The sequence below is a fragment of the Aegilops tauschii genome, chromosome 5 (genome assembly GCF_002575655.3).
Source record: "Aegilops tauschii subsp. strangulata cultivar AL8/78 chromosome 5, Aet v6.0, whole genome shotgun sequence".
Lineage (NCBI taxonomy): Eukaryota > Viridiplantae > Streptophyta > Magnoliopsida > Poales > Poaceae > Aegilops > Aegilops tauschii.
Window position 1 is genome coordinate 481,313,027 of NC_053039.3, and position 27,885 is coordinate 481,340,911.

General features: G+C 46.2%; 1 protein-coding gene and 1 long non-coding RNA gene across 3 annotated transcripts; one reads left to right on the forward strand and one right to left on the reverse strand.

The window, feature by feature from the left end:
* The first annotated feature begins 7,950 nt into the window (after nucleotides 1-7,950).
* On the forward strand, nucleotides 7,951-11,515 carry LOC109743918 (uncharacterized). Its single transcript, XM_020303008.4, has 5 exons — nucleotides 7,951-8,328; nucleotides 8,492-9,978; nucleotides 10,218-10,340; nucleotides 10,478-10,609; nucleotides 10,976-11,515. The coding sequence occupies exons 2-5, from the start codon at nucleotides 8,608-8,610 to the stop codon at nucleotides 11,108-11,110; spliced, it is 1,761 nt and encodes a 586-aa protein (XP_020158597.1). The 5' UTR covers nucleotides 7,951-8,328; nucleotides 8,492-8,607; the 3' UTR covers nucleotides 11,111-11,515.
* Nucleotides 11,516-11,625: 110 nt separating this feature from the next.
* Nucleotides 11,626-16,310, reverse strand: LOC141022146 (uncharacterized). 2 transcript variants are annotated; one of them, XR_012183168.1, is made up of 3 exons: nucleotides 13,960-16,310; nucleotides 12,944-13,547; nucleotides 11,626-12,592 (listed from the first exon to the last, which is right to left on the reverse strand). It is a non-coding gene; the product is annotated as an uncharacterized lncRNA (long non-coding RNA). The 2 variants fall into 2 exon arrangements; XR_012183167.1 differs by having other exon boundaries at nucleotides 12,944-13,051; nucleotides 13,144-16,304.
* Nucleotides 16,311-27,885: the final 11,575 nt, after the last annotated feature.

Sequence of the window (27,885 nt, forward strand, 5' to 3'; positions counted from 1 at the left end):
TTGTATGTGGAATCGGTGGGCAAGCGTGGGTCGGGTCCGACGTGGCCGACGCGCCCGGACCTCCCCATATCCAGCCCATATTTGGGCTGGTTATGCGGGGTGTCGGTCAGCCATAGTGTTTGAGGTCGGTTTGAGGTGCCCATCTAGGTCTGTTTTTTTTTACCGGTCACTGACTGGGCCGTCCGCCCGGGCGTATGAGGGGGATTTGGAGTGCCCGGCTGTAGATGCTCTTACAAAACATTAGATCGGACAAACCACTGATTTATTTGGCATTATCAGTAATTAATAATAAATGATTGTGTGCATCGTCCATGTAGAGGCCGACGGGATTCCTCTATTTTCGAAAAAAAAGAGGACCAACTATGATACCAGGGGGGTCTGGCCCTGGTCACTTCCCTTGTCTCCCCCATGGTGGAGGGGATAGCTCCACCGCCTCTATCCACAATGCAGGCTTAGTCTAAGAATGTCCTTTGGCCACCACAGAGGAGAAGGTGAGATCGCGGTGGCTAGAGTTTACACCCGAGCAGCGCTGTGGGAGTACCACGGGGCAGAGCACGGAGCACACGCTGTCGGAGCCACACTGGTCGCTACGATGGCCGTCATCGGAACCGCATTTCAGTCATCAAGTTAGGTACGCTTAACTGTTTGTGACCACTGGCAGACTAGCCTAACCAACGAGAATTCCATGGAGCAGGGCAGTCACACACACTTCACTCACAGACTGAGACCGCAGGAGGGCCCCAACAGAGAGCAGCTAGAGCCGTGAAGAAAGGTCCCAGCGGCTACATCACACATATGTACATAACTCGCTGCCGCTGTCTGAGCTAATGGACATTTTTCCCATTGATTACAGAGATGATTATATAACGAACATGATACATACAGGCATATATGCGCACAGTTTTTCTGCAGCTATCGAGCTACCGGACATCGCCGCATTGATTAGATAACGAACATATGACGTCGATCGCTGCCGCGCGTCTTTTTTGACCGAGCGGGACGTGCGGGAACACGGAGGCCATGCGCGCCGCCGGCCGCGCCCGTCGCGCTATCGCGGAGATCGTTCTCCCCTGGGCTCTGCTGCCTGCTCCACCTCCACTGATGGCGTGGCTGCCGTGAGCCGCCGGCTATCCGTGATGGAATCGCGAGTGATTCCTGTGATTCCGCCCGAGGTTGAGGACGGGAACGCGGGGTCATAGTCATATATACACGCACTGCTGGCGGTTGCGATGCTCCATGGATTCGTGTGGGTGGCCATGGAAGCTGGAATCTCTTGGAGGGACGCTCTCTCTTATCCATCCATGAAACATTTCAGAATTCCACGACAGCTGAACTGGTTCTCTATGGGATCCCTTCGTTCTGAGTGTGTACTCACCGATGCGGTTCGTACAAGGTGGACGCTCTGTCCACGCATGTAATGTACATAATCATCATCGTTCCTATCCAACAGAGACATGCATATAGTATGCCGGCCACAGGCCACAGCGCACAAGGATGGATGTCAGCGTCGGGGTATCTGATCTCCGTTCATGTACGCAATCAGTGCCCAATCGATGCGACGGGCACCTTCGTGTGCATTTAAGAACAGCGGGGCCAGGCGCCCAAAGTCGTCACCCTAATTACCGAGCTCACCATAGTTTGTCCGCTACGACTACGAACGCTGCAGATAAGATTCCGTCCGGGTCGCCGGCGGCGGCTGTGCGTGCTCCTGCGTGCAACCGTGAGCCGCTCTTTCGGTTCCCACCGCGCCTACGCAACTCCTCTCGATGAATGGAACGGCCATTGCCTCGTTCCGTGGTGGTGATCTGCCTCCAACTTTGTGCTGTATTTGCTTAACAGAAGAAGGCATCAAATGACCAGAATTGCGGCCAGGAATGATCCACGTACGTATGGGTTGCACACACACCTGACATGCTAGCCACCCCATCGAGCTTTGCTCGATCGGTTGTCCAGTTGAAGCTTAAGGTTTGTGGGCGCAACGTCAACGTGCGGCCACTGCATGTTTCTGCTTAAGTAAGCTCAAAGAGAAAGTTTATACTCAAGTGCTACCAGAGAGAATGAGATGTATTGCTACGTCACTAAGCACTTGCATAAAGGGAGGCACCTTTGATGCTTATGTTAACCGTGTACATAACGGTCACGTAACTACGAAAGCAAAATATGGAGGATGCTCCTCCTTCCCTAATCCCTTTTCTCATAGATGATGTAACTCTTATTACCGGTAAATAAAGAGGAGGTGATTATTTAGGTTAATAAAAACTACGAAAGCAAAATAAATCACCTTCAAGTTCCTTACATACAATTAATCAGGGTATGTTGGAATATCATGCAATTTTAGAATAAACTTAATACGGAAAAATAACATAACAAGCGTGCTTGCAAAATAAACCAATCAAGGCAAACTAGACATATCTAGCATATTTCTAAATGAGGCAAATGCAAATGTCAATAGTGAGATGGTTTGCAACTTCGCATATTGTGTTGGTTGTAAAGTCTGTGACAAGAATGTTGTCGCCCATCTATATTATTTTTTTGACAGGTAAACTTTATTTCTCATATAATCGTGAGGTCATTTACAATAATGTGAGAAATAAAGTCCGAGGTTATATTTTCCCAAACCTCAGAGGATTTAGGATTTACTAGAATGAGATAATTTTGCTACGCAATCAGCTACGGTATTAGCTTCACGGGAGCATTTCATTACTTCGTATTGGGAGAAGTCCAGCCCCAGTTCATTGCACTCCAGCAAGATGGCTGATTCCTGGGCTAGGAATTCCTCCAGATTTAGAGCTTCAACTGCGTTTGAGCTGTCCGACTCAATGAATAAGCTGCCCATATTGGTGGAGCTAGTGTGATACCATGTTAGAGGAGGAGTAATTGAAGTGATCAATCGTCTGTCGTTGATGTAATCAGTCTGTAGCAAAACATTCATGCCGGGCACTCTGAAAACCCTTCAACCGGTGTAGGTTATCAAGGGGCGTAATTCGGAAGGCCGAGATGGAACACGACGCACACATGTGGTGAGCCGAGGTGGCTGACTGAGAGCATCTAGAGCCGGGTGCTTCAAACCCGCCTCATGCGTTCGGGCGGGCCGCCCGGTCACGAGTTTTTGATCCAGGCGGCTCTCTCAAACGGGCATCAAACGCCCGGGCTGACTGACACCCCTCATATCCAGCCCAAATATGGGGCGGATATGGGGCGCCCGTCATGTAGGACCGACGAAGGGGTCCCACACAGAAACGCCTGGAGACCCGGCGGTCCGACAAACGCCTCCTCCGTCGTCGCGGTGTGAACGCCGCGTTGCGCCGCTCTGGCTCGCCGCCCGAGACCAAATCCGCCCATTTAACCCGGCCGGCGTCCCACAACCCAAACCCGTCCACCTCCCCCTCTACGCGCCGCCAGTCCGAGCCCATCCACCTCGTTCCTCTCCCGCTCCTGCGCTCCGCCATGGTCCGGAGCAAGATCACCTACTACGCAATGCTCACGCCGAAACGCTGGTACGAGATCCAGCAGAAGATCCGGGCAAGACAAGCCGCGCGCGCCGCCCGCATCGCTGCCGGGCTGCCTCCGGACTCGCCGGAGCCGGAGGAGGAGGAGGAGGAGGAGCAACCGGGGGAAGAGGGGGAAGAGGAGCTGGCTCCGATGGAGGTGGAGGAGGCGGAGCAGCCGGAGCAGGAGTTGTCGGGCTTCAACATGGAGCAGGCGGAGGCAGAGTTCGCCGTCGCCCAATCGGAGGAGATGGCGGAGCAGCAGGCCATCCCGGAGTCCATCCAGGATGAGGCCTATGTGGAGGCCAACCGGGCGTTCCTCCGGCAGGAGCAGGTGGCGTCCGACGCGCTCTTCGCCGAACTCGACGCGGAGATAGAGGAGGAGGAGGAGGAGGCTGGAGCGAAGCAGCCGGAGGAGCCGGAGCTGTAGATGCCGCCCATGCTGCCGGAGCCAAGCACGGAGATCGTCGACATTTCCGACGATGAGTAGCTAGATGATCGCTGTAGTACGTAGGTTTATTACGTTCGCATGTCTTTGTATGGATTTAAGAATCTAGTATGAAATGTCCGAATGCAACTACTGAAATTTGAGGCGTGCTCGGTTACCGTCCGCGGACACACCCGGAGACGTCCGCGGGCGTCTGAGGAGCCATATTTAACATATCCAGTTATAGATGCTTCTGAGGGTACGTTGTTGCTCTTTTTCTCATGCTATAAGGAGAATTAGAACAATTGGTTTCACTCCTTTGGTAGCCATCCACTTGGTACCAAAATCTTTGCACACGTCGTGCAAGCCAAGTAAGTCTCTGGAATTTTTCAAGATGTTGAGATTATAAACTATCAACCCTTCACTAGATATCCATTTGATCTGAAAGACATAGACCTCCTTTGTTCTGATGTAATGTTTGATATACCTACGGTTACGTGGAGACCAGTTAAGGTTAAACATACACTTATACAAGTAGCTACACTTATGTACATCACAGAACAATATAGGCCCTGTTTGGTTCATAAGTCCTAAGACTTTTTCTAGTCCCAACTAAAAAGTCTCTAGTCCCTAAAAAGTCCTTCCCTGTTTGTTTCCAGGGACTAAAAAGTCTCTAGTCCCTCCCTAGATGACATGTAAAAGACCATGTTACCTCTAGTATACAGAAAAATAACAACCAAACAACACCATGGGACGGCAGGGCAATGGGTGCAGGGAGGGACATTGTTGGAAAAGTGCCAAAAAAGACTCTCCTTGAGAGTCTTCTTCATTTAGTCCCAAAAAGCAACTTTTAGTCCCTAGTAGTCCCTTCTGTTTGGTTAAAAAGTCTTTAAAAAAGACTTTTTCTAATTCCTACATTAAAAAGTCCCTGAAAACAAACACCCCAATAATATGCCTTGAATTGTCACTGTTGTGTAGACAAGTTTCACTAAATATCGTTACTAGGATTAGGTTCTAATAGGATATACTATATGTAGAGCTTATGCTTCTGGCCTTTCATGGCTTAACGGGGATAACCCGATCTCAGAGATTATAATCTGAAATCTAGCTCGCGGAAGCATGCGAACCGCCGGAAACGCCCCATTTGGCGCTCAAGATGGCAAATAAAGGCTTATCCGTACGCAACATACACTAGAACGCAAAACAGGCCAACCCTTCAAAGACTGAAAGTGGGTTATTCCAGTTTTGGGAAAACCTTCTAGAAGGTTCCTTTGGATTTCCTTTTTTCTTTTATTGTTTTTGGTGGGCTTTAACTTTTTTTGTATGTTTTCTTCATTTCAAAATACATTTTTTAAATTTTTGTGAATATTTTTTCAAATTTATGAACATAATTTTTCAAACTTTTGAATTTTTTCAAAGTCCGTGAACTTTTTTTCAAACTCGTGACAATTTTATAAAAACATGAGCATTTTTCATATTCACATACATTTGTTTCTCAAATTCAAGGGCATATTTATATTCATGAACGTTTTATTAAATCCACGATCATTTTATGATTTTACCAATCTTTTTCAGAAAACAAATTTTTGGTAGGCTTCTTTTCCTGAGAAAACAGTCACAACAGCAAAAGCCTTGTGAAAAAAAAACCTAACCACAAGAAGCGAGTGAGGTAGCCAGACCGCACAAGCGAGGGGCGAGTTTTTATTAGGAGCGGACCACATGTGTACGCACCATGGATACAACTAACAGTACCATTGCTTCCTCTGTATGTGATCAAGAAATGATGGTCAAGCAAATGGCCATGATTAAGTCGTGCACAAAAAGTTCCTATGGCATCCGATTAGTGCAAAATAAGCTACCGATCAATCCCCGCACCCCTGCGCATTATCGACTCTGATTTGGACTATCGAGACAAGCCTGGCTTCACTCCTTTGTCATGTGAAATCTAAATTGGAGGATTTTGGACTTCTTGGAATACTTAAATCATGCACTTTGCCAGGGTACCAGCCACACATCGAAATTCATTCTGAGTATGTAGAAATTGCTAAGATAGTACGAAGCTTTCATAGGAGTCAACCCAAAAAAATGTTGCGCCACCTCCACCTCAACATAAGAGTTGATGATAGAGGTGTGAGAGTTAAAACTCTTATTCCATGCTACATGGTGGCCACCCCAATGGGCTTTGCCACCAAGAAGTGCTACCGGAGATATTAACAAGAAAAGACGATATAGTCTGCTCATGTGTCTCGATCTCCTATATTATTGCGACTAGCTAATTGTGCGTGCGTTGCAACAGGGCATACATATTGCGATGGTTCAACACCAATCGTATCCAACATATACCTTACACACACCATATTCTTGATTTTGGTGAGATTTGATTTGATTTGAGTATGTGTAGGGAAAGGTAAGGACAGTTTTGATTTCATTGAGCTTTTCGTAAATTTTTATTTTATTTTATTTTATTGAGTTAATGCATGACATGGTTTTGGTAAGATTTGATTAAGTTAATGAAGGTCTGAAGGACATGAGCATCCAGTAGGACAAGGAAAGAAAAGTACTGATTTCAATATATATTTAGTGCAGCAAACCAAGATGGGGGTGCGTGGAGTGAAAAAAACCAATGTAGAGGGAGGGAAAGGAGGTGAGGAGAACGTACCAAGTCCCCTTTATTAGTAGAGATTGTGGTATAGGTCTCCTATATGGCGATAACCACGAACATATGAACGGATATACACCCACCCATATGAACGCATGCACGCACACCCTACCCCTATGAGCACCTTCGAGAGACTGAGTTGGCACATCATCTTGAGATTAAAGAAGCCATCACAGATGCCTTCGTAGTTGACGAGAATGTCTCCTTCCACATCATCTTTTGACGAAAGCATGTGTTGTTAGGTGTAGGGAAAAAGCTAAATCTCGCTTACTACGAGACATCCTTTTATCTCGCCTGCAGCGTTCGCCCATGATGGGCCGGCCTAATAGCATGATTTCAGGAACTAGGAAATTTCTATGCATAGCGTCCATTGGTTTTGGGAACCTTTCGTCGGGTTTTGGGAAGGTTTCAACCTTTTTTTCTTCTATTTACTCCGTTGTATTCACCAATTATATTGGTTTTCTTTTAATTTTTAATTCTTATTTTCCTTTTTTGTCATGTTTTTTAATTGATGTTGACATTTTTCCAAATTCACGCCGCAATTTTTCCTTTTAATTTTAAAAAATAGAGGTTGATGTTTTTAAACGTGTGAATTTTTTTATGAAATAAAAAATAATGGCATGAATGTTTCATAAAATCACACAAATTCATTTTTAAATTCCATAAACATTTTTCCATCTACATTGAACGGCCTTAAAAATTTATATAACAGTCTAGTTTTCGGAATACATACATATTAAGAATATTTAGGAAATATTAAAAAATAAAAGAGAAAACAAAAAGGAAAAAATGAAAACAAAAAATGTAAAAGAAAACGGAAAGAGAAAAATATGGAAAAGAAACACGCGCGTGTAGTCGTGTGCTGCGCCAGCCCATGTGCGCTGGGTTCTGTCCCGGCGTGGGGTTCGTATCCAGCACGCTGACCATATAGATTTCGAAAAAAAATCCATTTCTTTTCTAAAAAGAAAAAAAAAATTATATATTGAGGTCAATCCGAGGAGCCGACCGCTCTACCACTGAACTACTGAGGAACAAGGAGGATTCGACCTCCTAGAGTTCAACTTCTGCTTTCCGATGAAAAATCTTTTTTGTGAAAAAATAAGGAAAATATTCTATTGAGACAGTTATGAATTTGATCGAGTTTATATTTATTTTTTTGAGAAAATGGTCGAGTTTATATGGTCTCACGGACCGGACCATGGGCCAACTTTTCTTGGCTAAACCCACACACATATCCGCCGGGCGCGCGCCGTCAGTCCGCTCTATGGCGCGGGCGGCGAAAAATTCGCCGAAACCGTCGCCCAGCGTGGTAAAGGGGGTGAAAAGATCACCCGAATTCGTGGTGGATTTGGGGGCAACCTCCCGCCGTGTCGCCCGTGCACGCCGCGCCGCTTCGAATATCCCCTCCCCCCCGCTGCGCCAAACCCAAACCCAAACCAAAACGACCCCGGACCAAAGCCGGATCGCGTCGTAGGGTCCGCGCGACCGCACCCGCACGGGCACCCCAACCCACCCCCCACCCGCCGCACCATCCCCACATCTCCTCCCCGCCGGCCGCCTCGTCTCCTCTCCTCGCGTCGCGTCCACTCCCCCCCGTGTGTCCCCCTCCCCCCTTCCTCCACCAGCAGCAGCCGGAGAGGAAAGAAAGCCCCTCCAAGAAGAAGAAGAAGAGGAAGCGAACTCGGATCCGCGCCCCGCCCCGCCCCGCCCCCAATCAAATCAATCCCCTCCGAATCTCGCCGCGGCCGCCGCAGGTACTCCCGTCCGATCCATCCATCGATCCCCCTCGCCCCCCCATTTCTTTCCTCGATTGGCCCCTTTCCTTTTGCGGCGCCGGTAGAAATTAGGGTTTTTTATTTCCGCATTTTGGCGATCCCGCGTGACGGCATCTCTCTCCCCGCCTTTGTTTCTCCCCAGGATCGCCGTCAAACCCTAGGGAGGAAGGAGGACAAGGGTGCGCCAGCGCGAGCCTCGGCTCCCCATGCCCTAGCCGGCCGGCCCGCCTCCTTTGTTGCTGCCGGTCGCGGTGCCCGATGTCGTGGAGGGATCCCGCGGTGCCGGCGATGGGGAGGTGTAACTCCCGGCCGCAGCCTGTGCCGCCGGCCACGCCGCATCCCCCGCCGGTGGTGGTTATCGACGAGGATGAGGACGACGTTGCCACGGAATCTGAGGTTTTCATTATTGATGATGATGATGATGATGATGTGGAGATAGCCCGTGTGACGGCTGCGTGCAGTAGCAAGAAAGGGAACAGCTTTAGTAGCAATGTGATCAACATAGAAGATGATGATGAGGAGGAGGAGGAAGAGGAGGGTGGTCGGGCTGGCCCCAGCATGGCAGGCGCTGGCTCTCCAGCGGCGACAACTACCCCTGTGCGTGCTTCTCCTAGAAATAGATATGGGCTGGATTATGTTTCTGACAGCGAGGACAGTGATCTGTCTGAAGGACCGGACTCAGACTCAGACGGCGATGGCAGCTCGGATTGTGAGATTCTGGGTGACACTGGGACTGCTCGTAAGGTTTGGGAGAAGGCTGCTTCAAGGAGAACAATGCATCATCATCCCCCACATCGAAAAGATGGCAGGGCTACTACTTCTGCATCAAGTGCCGAGTCAAGTACACACTATGATGAGACTCCAGAGAACCTCTTCACTCCAGTGTGCCCTCTAGATAATGACATCTTCAAATATTTTAGTGATCCATTTAACCCAGCTGGGCAAAGTAGTACAAATGGTGCAAAACATGGCACCGGCCCTTCTTCAGTGCCTACTGCCCAGGAAGGTCTGATGGACAATGATTCCCATGGAAAAGAAACTGAAGACCACAATCCTGCTCGCAATTTAGATCCTGATATGGCTTACAAGGCTCCTGTTCCTCCAGAAAGAAGTCACCATTCTCACCTAGATGAAACCATGAAACCCGAAGGGCACACAAGCTATAGCTTTGTCTCTGCAAATAGGTTTTTTCCTGCATACGCAGCTGATTGTAAAGATGATAGTCCTATATTTGTCAGCACTCCTGAAAGGATGGATGAAAAAATACCTGAAGGCACATCTTTAGCAAAGGATGGACGGACTGCCCACAATGAAGCTGCCAAACAGAAGAAAAAGATGTGCTTTGCACCAGATGATGATTCTTGTGTGGATCAACTCACAGAAGATCCAGTTTTTACTAGCAGGCTTGGTGGCTTGAGACAATCTGGAGAATATTTTAATAATAATGCTCCCACAAATGAAGCATCGGGGACTTGCTCCTTGCCTCAGAAGGATTTGGTTGAAGATCCTGAAAAGTTAAGACAATCTTCAATGATAATTGGCGGCCGTGAAAAGCACAAAGAATCTGACGAGTACAAAAGGGCACAAGAGGAGGAGTGGGCATCCAGACAGCGTCAGTTAGCAATACAGGTATAGTAATTTGCCTGCTTATAATTTGTCTTGAACTAGAACTACTCAGCAACAGCAATACAGGTAAAGCTGATAAGTGTATATTAAGTCTGTTAATTTTAAGGACCAGCAGGCTTATAAGACTGTGTCTTTGGCATGCCTACTTTTAAGGATTTTTTCTTTAATTATATGATCATAATTCAAAATCTCACACTGGCACATGATTCATGATTTTATTTTGTTTCCAAAAAATATCACAGGCTGAGGAGGCAAAGGAGGCGAAGAGGCTACGGAAGAGAAAAAAGGCTGAAGCTTTGCGACTGCTCGACATGGAGAAGAGACAAAAGCAAAGACTGGAAGAAGTCCGTGAAACACAAAGAAAGGTCTCTGTTCTAACTTATACAACGCCTAGCTGATTCGTGCATGATTCTCTGCCATCCTTTGTAGTATCTAGGTCATTGCCTTTTTTCTTTGCGTGATCTTGTGTAGTACTTACTATTCCCTTTATTTTGTTGAAAAGAGTGAAGAAACTATACAGATGAAGGAGCAGTGTCGAGGGGCGGTAAGATTGGAGCTTGAAATTATTGAAAGGCGATACACTGATATGGCTTCAATATTGCGTGCATTGGGCATTCCTGTTGAAGGGGGCGAGGTATGTCAACATTACTAACATTACTGACACACACAACCTGTCTCGAGCTTCTTCCTAGTGACAATAGATTATTTGCTCTTACCTCTGCTATGTAATATTCCGATTGCTGTATTGGTTATGTTTATTTCTATGATTAGAAAGTACAGATACCAATGGCTCTCGGCTATATAGCGTAGAGCTGTAGCTTCTAAATGCACAACATTTGGATCACTACCTGAATTTCATAAACAAATGTTATGATGCAAATCTACAGATAGTTCTGAATGTAAGCACTGGAAAATATAATTTTTTGTGCAATGACCTTATGTAAATAAAAATGTTCTATCTCCTAATGACTGATTCCTGATATCATGCTTATTCTTTCAGGTTAAAGCTGCTTATAAGCAAGCCCTCCTGAAGTTCCATCCCGACAGAGTATCGAGAAACGATATTTATGAGCAGGTCAAAGCAGAGGAGACGTTCAAGTTCATCTCGCGCTTTAAGGAGAAGCTGAGGATATAGCTTCCCTGCTACCAGTTATATAGGAGGGTTAACTTTTTGATAGGCTGAAATCTTGTCAGCAGGTCAAGCTGTGAAATTAATTGACGCTGAACGTAAGACAGTGTAATCCTTAGGATTAGCGTGGAGCATTCCTCATCCATCATTTGAGTTTTTCTTTTCAGTGGCATGTGCTCTGCTTAGCTTAATGTTATTCCAAGTTTAATGCCGGGGAGATGTTTAGAGGTGGCAGGCAGAAGGGTCGTTTTCACTGATGAGTGATAGCAGTAGCACTTTTCCCATGATATACGAAGGACTGCTGGTTGTACGATTTGTTTCCCTGCAATTTTTTGAGCAGTCAACTATACCTGTAACTAGTAGAACGCCCGTGCGTTGCTACGGGCTATAATGCATATACTTTAAGAAGCATCTCTTATCTGAACTCCTAATCCAATTATGCCCATTAATCAAATATTATGTGTCTTAGGATCTACTATAGGTTTGCTCATGTGGGCGCTCGCTGGTGGCCGACATCTTATCATGGGATCATAGCATTCTTCTCTTAGTTTTTCATCTTTTTATTCCATTTTCTTTCTTTTTCCTGTAGAAGTGTCGTGCTCTCGCCCTTCCTCTATCAATAAAAAGACACCTCTCATGTGTACTTACACTCTGCCGAATTCCCTCTAAGAGTGCTCTACTCCCATTCTAATGGAATGAATGATTCCTCGCAGTCAATGGTATACATTCCTTCAGAAACTTCAAGAAAACAACCATGCTTCATACAACTCAAGATTTTAGCCTTTTTTATTTCTCAGGCAACCAGCCAACATTAATTTATGCCTTCCAATGTGCATGCATACAATGGAACAGCTGAAAACATATGATAGAAATAGATTGTAACACACAGATGTATGCAACCTAAAATATGTTGTGTATTTTGAATTTGGACAACCATTTACCCATAATAACAGAAGAATGAGTGATTGCGAAAGACCTATGGAGGATGCATCACAAGCGCCATACTCATTAATTCCACTCACAAGCCTTTTCTCGTAGAAGTTCACAACTTTATAAGACATCTTTAAAAACCAGCCATCAGACGCTACATCTGGGTCCATATTTTTTATTGAAAGAAGTCAAAATGCTTGGCATTTCATTGAATAAGAAGAAGATTTTAAGAATCTAGGCCAAAGGCCAAATTACAAGCATCACTCTCGCAGCATTATTACACATATATTTCGCTCGGCAAGGCACCACAACGATGCCTCCGCTTTGATGTGTGTCACAAGCACACCGGACGGAATCGCGTTGTTGCTGAACACCCGAGCATTTCGCTCGTTCTAGATTTCCCAATAGATAAGAAACATAAGGAAAACAAGCGCCCTTCGAGATTGCGACCTCCCGGAAGCGTTGCTGCGCCACCACTCCTTGAAGGAAACCATGCCTCCACAATCCGTAGTATGAACATCATGTAAAGCAAGCCACGTTCTGGTCATTCCCCAAACTCTGTATAAAAGAATCAAGTAGACATGGAAGTATACACATATATCATTGAATCCTGTAAAACATTTAAAAGGTAATCAGCCACATTTTAACAACACTCGCTGGCTCTTAAATAAGTGATATTTTACTTGCACAGTTTGCAAGGTACAAATTAAACCATAATTTATAATAAAAACAAGATCATAAAGTCATAAATAAATTTATAGAATCCTTCTATCAATATTCCTGTAAAATTCAGCGTGTTTAATGCTATGAAGAATAGCAACTTGAATTCCCACGAGGACAAGAATATGTTATATACACATGCAGATCTCCACTTTCAAATTTATTGAAACATCAGCCAAAATAACTTACGGGATGGTGTGCTGTTGTCACTTGTTGGTGTTCTATGTGGCTCGACCACACTGGCGCTCAATTCCTGCAGGAGTGCCGAAGACCGGGAGGAGGCGATGCTTGCACGACCTATTGCCCAAGCAGATGTCATTTATTTATGGAGAAGGGGGTATTACATACAATTTGTATGCGACGCAGTTCAGTTTAGTGGAAAAATATACCCTGCACAAGATGTTGCAATGGCAAATGCGTCACATAATAAATTATGTTCTATAATGAGAACACAGTCCAATCCTTGATGAGAAGACATTGTTTCAATGATTCCCTTGTGCCATCAATAAATCACTTTCCAGAACAGAAAAAGTATATGAGAGTGCATATTGAAAGAAAACGTGTACCAACCGGTAAAAACAATTGCCCATTTAAATAGACTACTAAAGAAGCATCCAAAATTCTGGAGATCAGAGTCAGCATACCGAAGAGGAAATGGAATGCCCCGCTGGCGTCACCGAAAAATAAGTCCCCCGATTCACTGATTCATCACCTTGAGGTAAATATCGTACACCCTCTGCTCCTCTTCTTTGAATCATTAATTTCTTTTTGTAAACATAGCCTTTGGCTGTAACTGTGCCAGCCCATTGAGAACAACACAACACATACTTTCTGTCAAATGTTACAGTACAGAAGGAAAATGAAAGGACTTTGCCACTTTCATGGCAAAAATCTTCCAAGTCATAAGTTACAAAACCATGAGACGTGTGATAAAGTCTAATGTCTAAAATTTTCAGATTTTTTCGACTTTGTTTGATCACGTTTTTCCAATTGTTTGCATACTCAGGTGTGGTACACCCTAGAGTAGAAAATCCACTCTCAAAACCTAATGATAACATCTTATAATTAAGAGAAATGCAGTAGGGACCACATGTGTGTAGTGATTCAGCAAACAATTTAAAAGTGAAAGTAAGATAAACAACTTACCGATCTGCACTGAAGAGTACTGAAAGTAATTTAAGTTGCCTTCTTGCTAAACAACTTACCACATGCGTGTAGTCGTAGCATGATGTACAGTAAGCAGGAAACATCCATTCTTCAAAAGAACATACAAAGGCCATAGTGGCGTGCAGTTTAGTGGCCAAGCAAAAACAAAGGAAACCCTGCACTTTTGAGAAAGAATGTTAGCTTCCTCGGATGACAATATCAGTTTCCCTTTCAGATGGCACAAAACAATTTAATAACTACAATTCCTCTTGCTAAACAATGCATATCTTGCACACATCCAGATTAATCTTAGTTCACCGACGCTAATCAGTAGAGCTAAGAAAACATAGTTTAGTAGGCCACTCGGGACCCGGCACTTGCTCCGCTGGGCGCCTAGGCCACAAAGCACCCAAGTGCTCATCAAACAACACACTGAACACCGAGCAGCAGGCCATTTGTGCGATCCCAGCAGAAACTCAAGCAATTCCATTGGAAGGTTAATTAGAGCGAGTGTACTTTCAGCGGAATTCATGAGTCATTCCAAGTTGGATGCCTGCACGATGTAATATTTTCTAATGTATTATACCATATTCTTAGAAGCTAACTGAAAACAGTATGGACATAAGATAAACACCATGCATCTGCACATCTTAGTTTTCTCATCAGGTAAGAATGAAAGAGTTCAGATAAGTCGCGCTCCCCTCCCGTGTCGCTCCCGTGGGCGACCCGGGAGGAACCCTAGCCGCCACCGCAGCAGTCCCCCTCCCTTCCTCCTCCTCCTCCCGTCGCCGCCGGAGGGCGTTGCCGGGAAAATCCCGCGCGGCGCCGACGGCGGCGGGGACGGCTCTCCTCCTCTCGCTCGGATGGCGCGGCGCGGGGACGCTCCACTGGCGGCGGGGGCTTGCGTGCGGCCTGGGGCGCGCGCCGGCGGCGGTGGCGCTTGGAGGCGGCGCGAGCGGCACGGTGGCGTGGGCGGCGGTGGTCCGGGTCAGCCGCATCAATCTGGGGGAGCTCCATGCCCAGATCTGGCTCCCCTTGAGCAGCGGCTCACTCGCTCTGCCGGTGCTCTCGGTGGCCGTGTCCGGAGGATGATGGCGGGGCGGAGATGTTGGGCGGTGCGGCGTGGTGGCACGGACAGCGTGGTGGCGAAGGTGAGCTGCTCTGCTTGGTCTGTGAGGCTTCATGGCGTACAGATCCGGCCTTTCCTAGGGCAGCAGCTTGCTCGGGCGGCGGTTTTCCGTGGCCACGGCCGGGGGGTCGACGGTGGATGCTGCCGGCGGGGCATGATGTGGCGGTGGTGGAGACGTGTGGCCGGTGGTGGGAGGTTGGGTGCTGGTGGCAGCCAAGGTTGCTCTAACTCCTTTTTGTGCGGATGCTCGAGGTGAGCGGTCGTGTCTTCGGAGCTTCTTGCTGGACCTGGCGGGGACGCTCGCCGTGACTAGCATGGGATGGGGTGGTCTTGTGTTGCTGGAATCAAGCGTTGGCATCTGCGGAGACGACCAGGTTGGGGATGCTTCAGGCGAAAGCCTTGTGCCGACCTTGTCGGCAACGATGACGGCGACGCCTTTGGGTGCCATTTCCCTTCTTGAAGGGTCATTGGGGAGCTGATGCCACCTGCTCATTCGTGTGCTCCGGGCGAAAGCCTTAGATCCTTTATTGGTTCGGACAACGATGGCATCTCAATGTCGTTCTTTCCCTTGGGGGCGTTGTTTTTTTGGAGCCACGAAATTCGCTGTTGGTTGCTCGATGTCTGGGTAACAGAGGTTGTTGGGTGGTTGGAATGCTCGGTGATGGTGATGGAAGTGGTCTTTGGCGGCGACTGGTGCCTTGGTCATCCTGATGCTGTTGGTTGACCTCTTATGGGGGCTCGTGGGGACGGTGATGTCTCGGTGTTCGGTGCCCTTCGACGGCGCGTGAGGTTTTGTTGCTTCGCATAGTGCTCTGGCTCCCTCTATTTGTGATGGTGGCCATGGTGTGGCCTAGAGGAGGTGCAGGGGCTGTCTCGGCGGAGCATTGCCCTTCGGCATGGTCAGTGGCTCTCTCTGTCGCGACGTGGCTAGGCAATGGGATGCCCTTCGATGGCGACTGTGACTTCCTAGCTCTTCAAGGTGTGAGTGATCGCAGGGCAGCGGGTGACTTCTTCTCTTCGTCTTCTCGGCAACGAATTTCCTTTCGGCTGATCCATCAAAGCTAGCTCTTGCTCTTCTCGGTTAGCCTAGTGGTGGTGGGTGCTAAGTTCTTGGTGTCAGCTACTTGTCGTAGCTTGTTTCCTGGTTCTTCTCTGTTGTCTCTTATTCCTTCTTGTGTGTGTTGGGTGCTACACTTGTGTAGCCATTGTGTTTGTATCTCAGTCTTAACTATGATAATGGAAATGGTTCAGGCCGGCGTAAGCCCGCCGTAGCTCCGTCAAAAAAAAAGTTCAGATAAATAGTTTATATATAAAGAATAGATGCAAGGCACAGTCTAGCATTAGCAGACAGTCCACTGGAGTATTAGCACAGATTAACCAGTAGCACCCGCGCGCACGGACGTATCTTCCTCCTCCCTCTCTCTTCCCTCTTGGACGACTCTCGCTAGTAGCCTGCTCTTCTTACGCCGGTGTTTACCGACGTCCTGCACAAACAGACCAATTTTTTATGTTTTGTAAAACAAATGGACCAAGAATACAACATATATGAGATAAATTTTGAGCATTCAGAATATTTTTTTCAAAAGAGGATGGAATCGACAATAAATAAGCAAGTATTGCAATAGGTTTACAATGACAAGCTTAAGAATTGTGTATTCAACACTCAATAGATCAGTACTAACTTCTAATAATTCAGTACTAATTGTTGAAAATTTGCTTGCACACTGACTTGCACTGAGCTGGAGTAATAAGTGTATGTTCTGGATGAACCTGTTTCAGTTGTTTGGCAAAGTGATGGATCCTCGGTATAAGCAATTCCACTTTTTGCTGCATGGAGAACAAATAAACACGAAGGTACCTCGTCCCAGGTAGTTGAAGCAAGTGGGCCACCAGAAGAAGCGCTTGAACTCTTTGATTCAACAGAACCATCTAGAAGTGTGGAAGTCAGAATGTTTTCAATCCTATCTGGCTTGTCATCCCAGCGAATGACGGCTAATACAGACAGAAGTTTGAGAGCCTGAAATGTAAGTGTAAGAGCACTTAACAATAAAACAAAGGGATATATTGTTGGGCGCGATCCAGCGGCCGGTCAAATAAGGTAAGTACCTATCCCTTTCACGTTTAGAAAAAGGAAACGGCCACCCGTCTCACCGTTTGGGCAGCCGCTGCATGCATGCGTCTAGTACTTGTATGCCGATGCATTAATGTTCCACCCGTTCGTCTCTTGTGCATTAATTTTTGGTTTTCAAAATTATAAAAGACATATCTTCTAAACCGCGTGTCGAAATTCAGATCAGTTTTCACCGTTGAAACCCTCGCGACGTGCTCTTCAAAAGTAGATCCCGCATGGGGATGTTTCGATGAACTAGTCTTCCTGCCAACTAAACATCAATATGTGTGCAACTAGACTACATGTTGCGCCAACTGAGCATATGTGTTTGTCAATAGTCCTTCTGCCAACTAAACATCAATGTGTGTGCAACTAGACTATATTCCCGCGCCAACTGAGCATATTTGTGTGCCAATAGTCCTGCCAACTTGAAGAAAATATGCCCTAGAGGCAATAATAAAGTTATTATTTATTTCCTTATATCATGATAAATGTTTATTATTCATGCTAGAATTGTATTAACCGGAAACTTAGTACATGTGTGAATACATAGACAAACATAGTGTCACTAGTATGCCTCTACTTGACTAGCTCGTTGATCAAAGATGGTTATGTTTTCTAGCCATAGACATGAGTTGTCATTTGATTAACGGGATCACATCATTAGGAGAATGATGTGATTGACTTGACCCATTCCGTTAGCTTAGCACACGATCGTTTAGTATTCTGCTATTGCTTTCTTCATGACTTATACATGTTCCTATGACTATGAGATTATGCAACTCCCGTTTACCGGAGGAACACTTTGTGTGCTACCAAACGTCACAACGTAACTGGGTCATTATAAAGGTGCTCTACAGGTGTCTCCAAAGGTACTTGTTGGGTTGGCGTATTTCGAGATTAGGATTTGTCACTCCGATTGTCGGAGAGGTATCTCTGGGCCCACTCGGTAATGCACATCACTATAAGCCTTGCAAGCATTGCAACTAATGAGTTAGTTACGGAATGATGTATTACAGAACGAGTAAAGAGACTTGCCGGTAACGAGATTGAACTAGGTATTGAGATACCGACGATCGAATCTCGGGCAAGTAACATACCGATGACAAAGGGAACAACGTATGTTGTTATGCGGTTTGACCGATAAAGATCTTCATAGAATATGTGGGAGCCAATATGAGCATCCAGGTTCCGTTGTTGGTTATTGACCGGAGACGTGTCTCGGTCATGTCTACATTGTTCTCGAACCCGTAGGGTCCGCACGCTTAAAGTTCGATGACGATTATATCATGAGTTTATGTGTTTTGATTTACCGAAGGTAGTTCGGAGTCCCGGATGAGATCGGGGACATGACCAGGAGTCTCGAAATGGTCAAGACGTAAAGATCGATATATTGGACGACTATATTCGGACATCGGAAAGGTTCCGAGTGATTCGGGTATTTTTTGGAGTACCGGAGAGTTACGGGAATTCGCCGGGGAGTATATGGGCCTTGTTGGGTTTTAGGGGAAAGAGAGAGGGGAGGCTGCGCCCCCCCAAGGCCTAGTCCGAATTGGACTAGGGGGAGGGGCTGCGCCCCCTCCTTCCTTCTCTTCTCTCTCCCCTTTCCTTGACTCCTACTCCTACTACTTGGAAGAGGGGGAATCCTACTCCCGGTGGGAGTAGCACTCCTCCTAGGGCGCGCCATAGAGAGGGCCGGCCCTCCCCCTCCTCCACTTCTTTATATACGGGGAGGGGGGCACCCCTTGGAGACACAACAATTGATCTCTTGATCTCTTAGCCGTGTGCGGTGCCCCCCTCCACCATAATCCACCTCGATAATATCGTAGCGGTGCTTAGGCGAAGCCCTGCGTTCGGTAGAACATCATCATCGTCACCACGCCGTCGTGCTGACGGAACTCTCCCTCAAAGCTCGGCTGGATCGGAGTTCGAGGGACGTCATCGAGCTGAACGTGTGCTGAACTCGGAGGTGCCGTGCGTTCGGTACTTGATCGGTCGGATCGTGAAGACGTACGACTACATCAACCGCGTTGTGCTAACGCTTCCGCTTTCGGTCTACGAGGGTACGTGGACAACACTCTCCCCTCTCGTTGCTATGCATCACCATGATCCTGTGTGTGTAGGATTTTTTTTAAATTACTACGTTCCCCAACAGTGGCATCCGAGCCTGGTTTTATGCGTAGATGTTATATGCACGAGTAGAACACAAGTGAGTTGTGGGCGATATAAGTCATACTGCTTACCAGAAGCGGCCCGGACCGACATTACGCGTACGCTTACGCGAGACTGGTTTTACCGCCGTGCTATGCACACAGGTGACTAGCGGGTGTCAGTTTCTCCAACTTTAGTTAAACCGAGTGTGGCTACGCCCGGTCCTTGCGATGGTTAAAACAGCACCAACTTGACAAACTATCGTTGTGGTTTTGATGCGTAGGTAAGAACGGTTCTTGCTCAGCCCGTAGCAGCCACGTAAAACTTGCAACAACAAAGTAGAGGACGTCTAACTTGTTTTTGCAGGGCATGTTGTGATGTGATATGGTCAAGGCATGATGCTAAATTTTATTGTATGAGATGATCATGTTTTGTAACCGAGTTATCGGCAACTGGCAGGAGGCATGTGGTTGTCGCTTTATTATATGCAATGCAAACGCCCTGTAATGCTTTACTTTATCACTAAGCGGTAGCGATAGTCGTAGAAGCATAAGTTGGCGAGACGGCAACGATGCTACGATGGAGATCAAGGTGTCGCGCCGGTGTCACGCCCCCGATTTGACCGTACACTAGTCATGCACGCAAATGTGTACGATCAAGATCAGGGACTCACGGGAAGATATCACAACACAACTCTAAAACATAAATAAGTCATACAAGCATCATAATACAAGCCAGGGGCCTCGAGGGCTCGAATACAAGTGCTCGATCACAGACGAGTCAGCGGAAGCAACAATATCTGAGTACAGACATAAGTTAAACAAGATTGCCTTAAGAAGGCTAGCACAAAAGTAGCAACGATCGAAAAGGCAAGGCCTCCTGCCTGGAACCTCCTAACTACTCCTCGAAGCCGAACTCCACGTAGAATCATCCTCGGGATCTCTAGCTCCTGGACTCCAGCATCTGGTTGCGACATACAGGTATAGAAAGGGGAAAAGAGGGAGAAAAGCAACCGTGAGTACTCATCCAAAGTACTCGCAAGCAAGGAGCTACACTACATATGCATGGGTATATGTGTAAAGGGTCATATCGGTGGACTGAACTGCAGAATGCCAGAATAAGAGGGGGATAGCTAATCCTGTCGAAGACTACGCTTCTGGCCATCTCCATCTTGCAGCATGTAAAAGAGAGTAGATTGAAGTCCTCCAAGTAGCATCGCATAGCATAATCCTACCCGGCGATCCCCTCCTCGTCGCCCTGTTAGAGAGCGATCACCGGGTTGTATCTGGCACTTGGAAGGGTGTGTTTTATTAAGTATCCAGTTCTAGTTGTCATAAGGTCAAGGTACAACTCCGGGTCATCCTTTTACCGAGGGACACGGCTATTCGAATAGATAAACTTCCCTGCAGAGGTGCACCACATAACCCAACACGCTCGATCCCATTCGGCCGGACACACTTTCCTGGGTCATGCCCGGCCTCGGAAGATCAACACGTCGCAGCCCCACCTAAGCACAACAGAGAGGTCAGCACGCCGGTCTAACCCTATGCGCACAAGGGTCTGGGCCCATCGCCCTATGCACACTTGCATGTTGCGTACGCGGCCGGAAGCAGACCTAGCCTAGTGGCGTTCCAGTCCAATCCGGCGCGCTCCACTCAGTCGCTGACGTCACGAAGGCTTCGGCTGATACCACGACGTCGGGATACCCATAACTACTCCCGCGTAGATGGTTAGTGCGTATAGACCAAATGGCCAGACTCAGATCAAATACCAAGATCTCGTTAAGCGTGTTAAGTATCCGCAAACGCCGACCAGGGCCAGGCCCACCTCTCTCCTAGGTGGTCTCAACCTGCCCTGTCGCTCCGCCACAAAGTAACAGTCGGGAGCCGTCAGGAACCCAGGCCCACCTCTACCGGGATGGAGCCACCTGTCCTTTCAGCCCCCTCATCAGAATCACTTGCGGGTACTCCTCGAGCCGACCCGACTTTAGTCACCACATGTGTCATGTATATAATGTATATAGTATATACCCGTGATCACCTCCCAAAGTGATCACGGCCCAGTAGTATAGTATGACAGACGGACAAGAGTGTAGGGCCACTGATGGAACACTAGCATCCTATACTAAGCAGTAGGATAGCAGGTAAGGGTAACAACTGTAGCAACAATGACAGGCTATGCAAGAGAATAGGATTAATCGAAAGCAGTAACATGCTACACTACTCTAATGCAAGCAGTAGAGAGTAGAGTAGGCGATATCTGGTGATCAAGGGGGGGGGCTTGCCTGGTTGCTCTGGCAAGTAGGAGGGGTCGTCAACTCCGTAGTCGAACTGGGCAGCAGCAGTGTCGGTCTCGTAGTCTACCGGAGAGAAGAGGGGGGAAGAAACAGTAAATACAATGCAAACATAAGCATGACGATGCGTGACATGAAAATGAGTAGTGCGAGGTGTGTCCTAACGCGACAGTAGGTGGTACCGGCGAAGGGGGGGAACATCCGGAAAAGTATTCCCGCAGTTTCGCGTTTTCGGACAGACGGACCGGAGGGGGAAAGTTGCGAGTTCGATAGGTTAGGGATGTGTGGTGGACGAACGGGCTGCGTATCCGGATTCGTCTCGTCGTTCTGAGCAACTTTCATGTACAAAGTATTTCCATCCGAGTTACGGATTAAAAGATATGATTTTCAAAAGAATTTATTAATTTCTGGAATTTAATTAATTATTTAATTTAATTCGAAATTTGATTTATGACATCAGCATGATGTCATTCTGACGTCAGCAGTCAACGTTGACCGTTGACCTGGTCAACCTGACAGGTGGGTCCCACCTGTCAAGGGCTGTTAGCTAATTAACTATTGTTTAGTTAAATTAATTAACTAATTAGATTAATTTAAACATGATTAATTAACTTAATTAATTTAGTTAATTAAATTTATTTTTATTATTTGTTTTATTTATATTTATTAATTTTTATTAACTAATTTATAATTTTTATTATTATTATATTATTATTATTTTTTAATCATTTTTTTCTTTTCGTTCTGTGGGCTGGGGCCCGTCGTCCAGTGGCACAGAGGCCATAGTGGGCTATTGGTGCTGGCGGTTACGGGCGCTCGACGGGGCGGACCCGGGCGCCGACGGCGGGGCACCGCGGGGCGCCGGCGAGGCGCGGCCTGTGGCCAAGCGGCACCGGGCGAGCCGGCGGGGCGCGCGGGGCGAGCGGAGGCACGGGGGTGGCCGGTGGGAGCGATGCAGTGCGGCGCGGAGCTCCAGTGAGCAGCGGCCGGGCGGAGAAGGGGGTGGACGACAGGTGCGGGGCCGCGAGCGACCAACGGCTTGCCTCGACGCGAGGCGCGCGGCTAGGTGCTCGCGGGGTAGCGCGGGGGAGAAAGAGAGGAGGGAGTGGAGGCCGTGGCCTCACCGGGGGTGTAGGGTCAAGGCAGTGGGGCTCGGGGAGGAGGTCGAGGACGTCGCGGCGGAGGGGAAGAAGGCCGGTAGGTGGAGGAAGCAGGCCGGTGATGGAGCTCCGGCGACTGGCAGCGGCGGCGTCGACGGGCAGGAGGTGGCCGGCGATGGCGTCAGGGCGTCCGGGGCGGAGGAGCACGGTGTTGGGTATGCGGGGCAGCACCGGGCGGCGTCAGGCTCGCCGAGGCGGCGCCGGGCGTCGGCGATGACGACGGGATCGGGGGCGGCGCGTCCAGATCGGGGAGAGGGGGGCGCCAAGGAAAGTGGGGGGAATCGGGTGCGTGGGGTAGGTTAGGGTTTGGGGGAGGGAGTGGATAAGGGGGAGTGGGGGAGGTGCGCGGCAGGGTGGGCCGGCCTGGCGGCCCGGTGGGTTGCGGCCTGGTGGGCCAAAGCCCAATTGGCCGGGGGGTTTTCTTTTCATTTTTTTTGTGTTTCTTTTCTGTTTTATTCTAGTTACATTTTATTTTAGTTTTGTAAAATGCCAAATGAGCACCTAAATTAGTATTACTAATTAGTCCACTGCCACAATTAACTTGGCACCTAAAATAAAATATTTTGCAATTGTTGAGTATTTAAAGTATTTAAATAATAGTTTTGCTACTGTTTTATTACCATTTGAATATTTGAACATTTTATAAAAGTGTGGTTCTCCACCATAATTATCTACGCATTATTTGGCACAACCCGAACATTTTAGTTTTAAAGTTTGAAAACTTTTATTGTTTGCCTTTTATTCAATTTTGAATTTGAATTGGTTTTTGAACTAACGAAAGGGATTAACTACAGTGTCAGAGGTGACGTGGCATCAATAGCAGGGAATTACTGTAGTCTAATTATCCGGGCGTCACAGCCGGTGATGATGGTGATCATGACGGTGCTTCGGAGATGGAGATCACAAGCACAAGATGATGATGGCCATATCATATCACTTATATTGATTGCATGTGATGTTTATCTTTTATGCATCTTATCTTGCTTTGATTGACAGTAGCATTATAAGATGATCTCTCACTAAATTATCAAGGTATAAGTGTTCTCCCTGAGTATGCACCGTTGCGAAAGTTCTTCGTGGTGAGACACCACGTGATGATCGGGTGTGATAGGCTCTACGTTCAAATACAACGGGTGCAAAACAGTTGCACACGCGGAATACTCAGATTAAACTTGACGAGCCTAGCATATAACAGATATGGCCTCGGAACACTGAGACCGAAAGGTCGAGCGTGAATCATATAGTAGATATGATCAACATAGTGATGTTCACCATTGAAACTACTCCATCTCACGTGATGATCGGACATGGTTTAGTTGATTTGGATCACGTGATCACTTAGAGGATTAGAGGGATGTCTATCTAAGTGGGAGTTCTTAAGTAATATGATTAAATTGAACTTAAATTTATCATGAACTTAGTCCTGATAGTATTTTGCAAATTATGTTGTAGATCAATAGCTCGCGTTGTTGCTTCCCTATGTTTGTTTTGATATGTTCCTAGAGAAAAACTATGTTGAAAGATGTTAGTAGCAATGATGCGGATTGGATCAGTGATCTGAGGATTATCCTCATTGCTGCACAGAAGAATTATGTCCTTGATGCACCGCTAGGTGACAGACCTATTGCAGGAGCAAATGCAGACGTTATGAACGTTTGGCTAGCTCAATATGATGACTACTTGATAGTTTAGTGCACCATGCTTAACGGTTTAGAATCAGGACTTCAAAGACGTTTTGAACGTCATGGACCATATGAGATGTTCCAGGAGTTGAAGTTAATATTTCAAGCAAATACCCGAGTTGAGAGATATGAAGTCTCCAACAAGTTCTATAGCTAAAAGATGGAGGAGAATAGCTCAAGCAGTGAGCATGTGCTCAGATTGTCTGGGTACTACAATCGCTTGAATCAAGCGGGAGTTAATCTTTCAGATAAAATAGTGATTGACAGAATTCTCTAGTCACCATCACCAAGTTAGTAGAACTTCGTGATGAACTATAGTATGCAAGGGATGACGAAAACAATTCCCAAGCTCTTCGCAATGCTAAAATCGGCGAAGGTAGAAATTAAGAAAAACATCAAGTGTTGATGGTTGACAAGACCACTAGTTTCAAGAAAAGGGGCAAAGGGAAGAAGGGGAACTCCAAGAAGAACGGCAAGCAAGTTGCTGCTCAAGTGAAGAAGCCCAAGTCTGGACCTAAGCCTGAGACTAAGTGCTTCTGCTGCAAAGGAACTGGTCACTGGAAGCGGAACTACCCCAAGTATTTGGCGGATAAGAAGGATGGCAAAGTGAACAAAGGTATATTTGATATACAGATTATTGATGTGTATTTTACTAGTGTTCGTAGCAACCCCTCGGTATTTGATACTGGTTCAGTTGCTAAGAGTAGTAACTCGAAACGGGAGTTGCAGAATGAACAGAAACTAGTTAAGGGTGAAGTGACGATGTGTGTTGGAAGTAGTTCCAAGATTGATATGATCATCATCGCACACTCCCTATACTTTCGGGATTAGTGTTGAAATAAGTGTTATTTGATGTTTGCGTTGAGCATGAATATGATTTGATCATGTTTATTGCAATACGGTTATTCATTTAAGTTAGAGAACAATTGATGTTCTGTTCACATGAATAAAACCTTCTATGGTCATACACACCAACGAAAATGGTTTGTTGGATCTCGATCGTAGTGATACATATATTCATAATATTGAAGCCAAAAGATGCAAAGTTAATAATGATAGTGCACCTTATTTGTGGCACTGCCGTTTATGTCATATTGGTGTAAAGCGCATGAAGAAACTCCATGCAGATGGAATTTTGGAATCACTTGATTGTGAATCACTTGATGCTTGCGAACCATGCCCTATGGGCAAGATGACTAAAACTCCGTTCTCTGGAACAATGGAGCGAGCAACTGAATTATTGGAAATAATACATACTGATGTATAAGATCCGATGAGTGTTGAGGCTCGCGGCGGGTATCATTATTTTCTGACCTTCACAGATGATTTGAGCAGATATGGGTATATCTACTTGATGAAACATAAGTCTGAAACATTTGAAAAGTTCAAAGAATTTCAGAGTGAAGTGGAAAATCATCGTGACAAGAAAATGAAGTTTCTACGATTTGATCGCGGAGACGAATATTTGAGTTACGAGTTTGGCCTTCAGTTAAAACAATGTGAAATAGTTTCACTACTCACGCCACCTGGAACACCACAGTGTAATGGTGTGTCCGAACGTCGTCACCGTACTTTATTAGATATGGTACGATCTATGATGTCTCTTACCGATCTACCACTATCGTTTTGGGGTTATGCATTAGAGACAACTACATTCACGTTAATTAGGGCACCATCTAAATCCGTGGAGATGACACCGTATAAACTGTGGTTTGGCGAGAAACCTAAGTTGTCGTTTCTTAAAGTTTGGGGCTACCGTGCTTATGTGAAAAAGTTTCAACTTGATAAGCTTGAACCCAAATCGGAGAAGTGCTTCTTCATAGGATACCCAAAATGTTGGGTACACCTTCTATCACAGATCCGAAGGCAAGATTTTTGTTGCTGAGAATGGATTCTTTCTAGAGAAGGAGTTTCTTGCGAAAGAAGTGAGTGGGAGAAAAGTAGAACTTGATGAGGTAACTGTACCTGCTCCCTTATTCGAAAGTAGTTCATCACAGAAATTTGTTCCTGTGACTCCTACACCAATTAGTGAGGAAGCTAATGATGATGATCATGTAACTTTAGATCAAGTTACTACCGAACCTCGTAGGTCAACCAGAGTGAGATCCGCACCAGAGTGGTACGGTAATCCTGTTCTGGAGGTCATGTTACTTGACCATGACGAACCTACAAACTATGAGGAAGCAATGATGAGCTCAGATTCCGCAAAATGGCTTGAGGCCATGAAATCTGAGATGGGATGCATGTATGAGAACATAGTATGGACTTTGATTGACTTGCCCAATGATCGGCGAGCCATTGAGATTAAATGGATTCTCAAGAGGAAGACAGACGCTGATAGTAGTGTTACTATCTACAAAGCTAGAATTGTCGCAAAAAGGTTTTCGACAAGTTCAAGGTGTTGACTATGATGAGAGTTTCTCATTCGTATCTATGCTTAAGTCTGTCCGAATCATGTTAGCAATTGCCGCATTTTATGAAATCTGGCAAATGGATAAACAAAACAGCATTCCTTAATGGATTTATTAAAGAAAAGTTGGATATGATGCAACAAGAAGGTTTTGTCAATCCTAAAGGTGCTAACAAAATATGCAAGCTCCAGCGATCCATCTATGGACTGGTGCAAGCATCTCGGAGTTGGAATATACACTTTGATAAGTTGATCAAAGGATATAGTCTTATACAGACTTGCGGTGAAGCCTGTATTTACAAGAAAGTGAGTGGGAGCACTACAGCATTTCTGATAAGTATATATGAATGACATATTTTTGATCGGAAATAATGTAGAATTTTCTGGAAAGCATAAAGAAGTATTTGAAAGGAGTTTTTCAAAGAAAGACCTCGGTGAAGCTGCTTACATATTGAGCATCAAGATCTATAGAGATAGATCAAGACGCTTGATAAGTTTTTTTTTCAATGAGTACATACCTTGATAAGATTTTGAAGTAGTTCAAAATGGAACAGTCAAAGAAAGAGTTCTTGCCTGTGTTACAAGGTGTGAAATTGAGTAAGACTCAAAGCCCGACCACGGCAGAAGATAGAAAGAGAATGAAAGTCATTCCCTATGCCTTAGCCATAGGCTCTATAAAGTATGCTATGTTGTGTACCAGATCTATTGTGTACCTCACCAAGAGTTAGGCAAGAGGGTACAATAGTGATCTAGGAGTAGATCACTGGACAGCGGTCAAAATTATCCTTAGTGGAATAAGGATATGTTTCTCGATTATGGAGGTGACAAAAGGTTCGTCGTAAAGGGTTACGTCGATGCAAGTTTTCGACACTGATCCAGATGAGTCTAAGTCTCAATCTGGATACATATTGAAAGTGGGAGCTATTAGCTAGAGTAGCTCCGTGCAGAGCATTGTAGACATAGAAATTTGCAAAATACTTACGGATCTGAATGTGACAGGCCCGTTGACTAAAATTATCTCACAAGCAAAACATGATCACACCTTAGTAC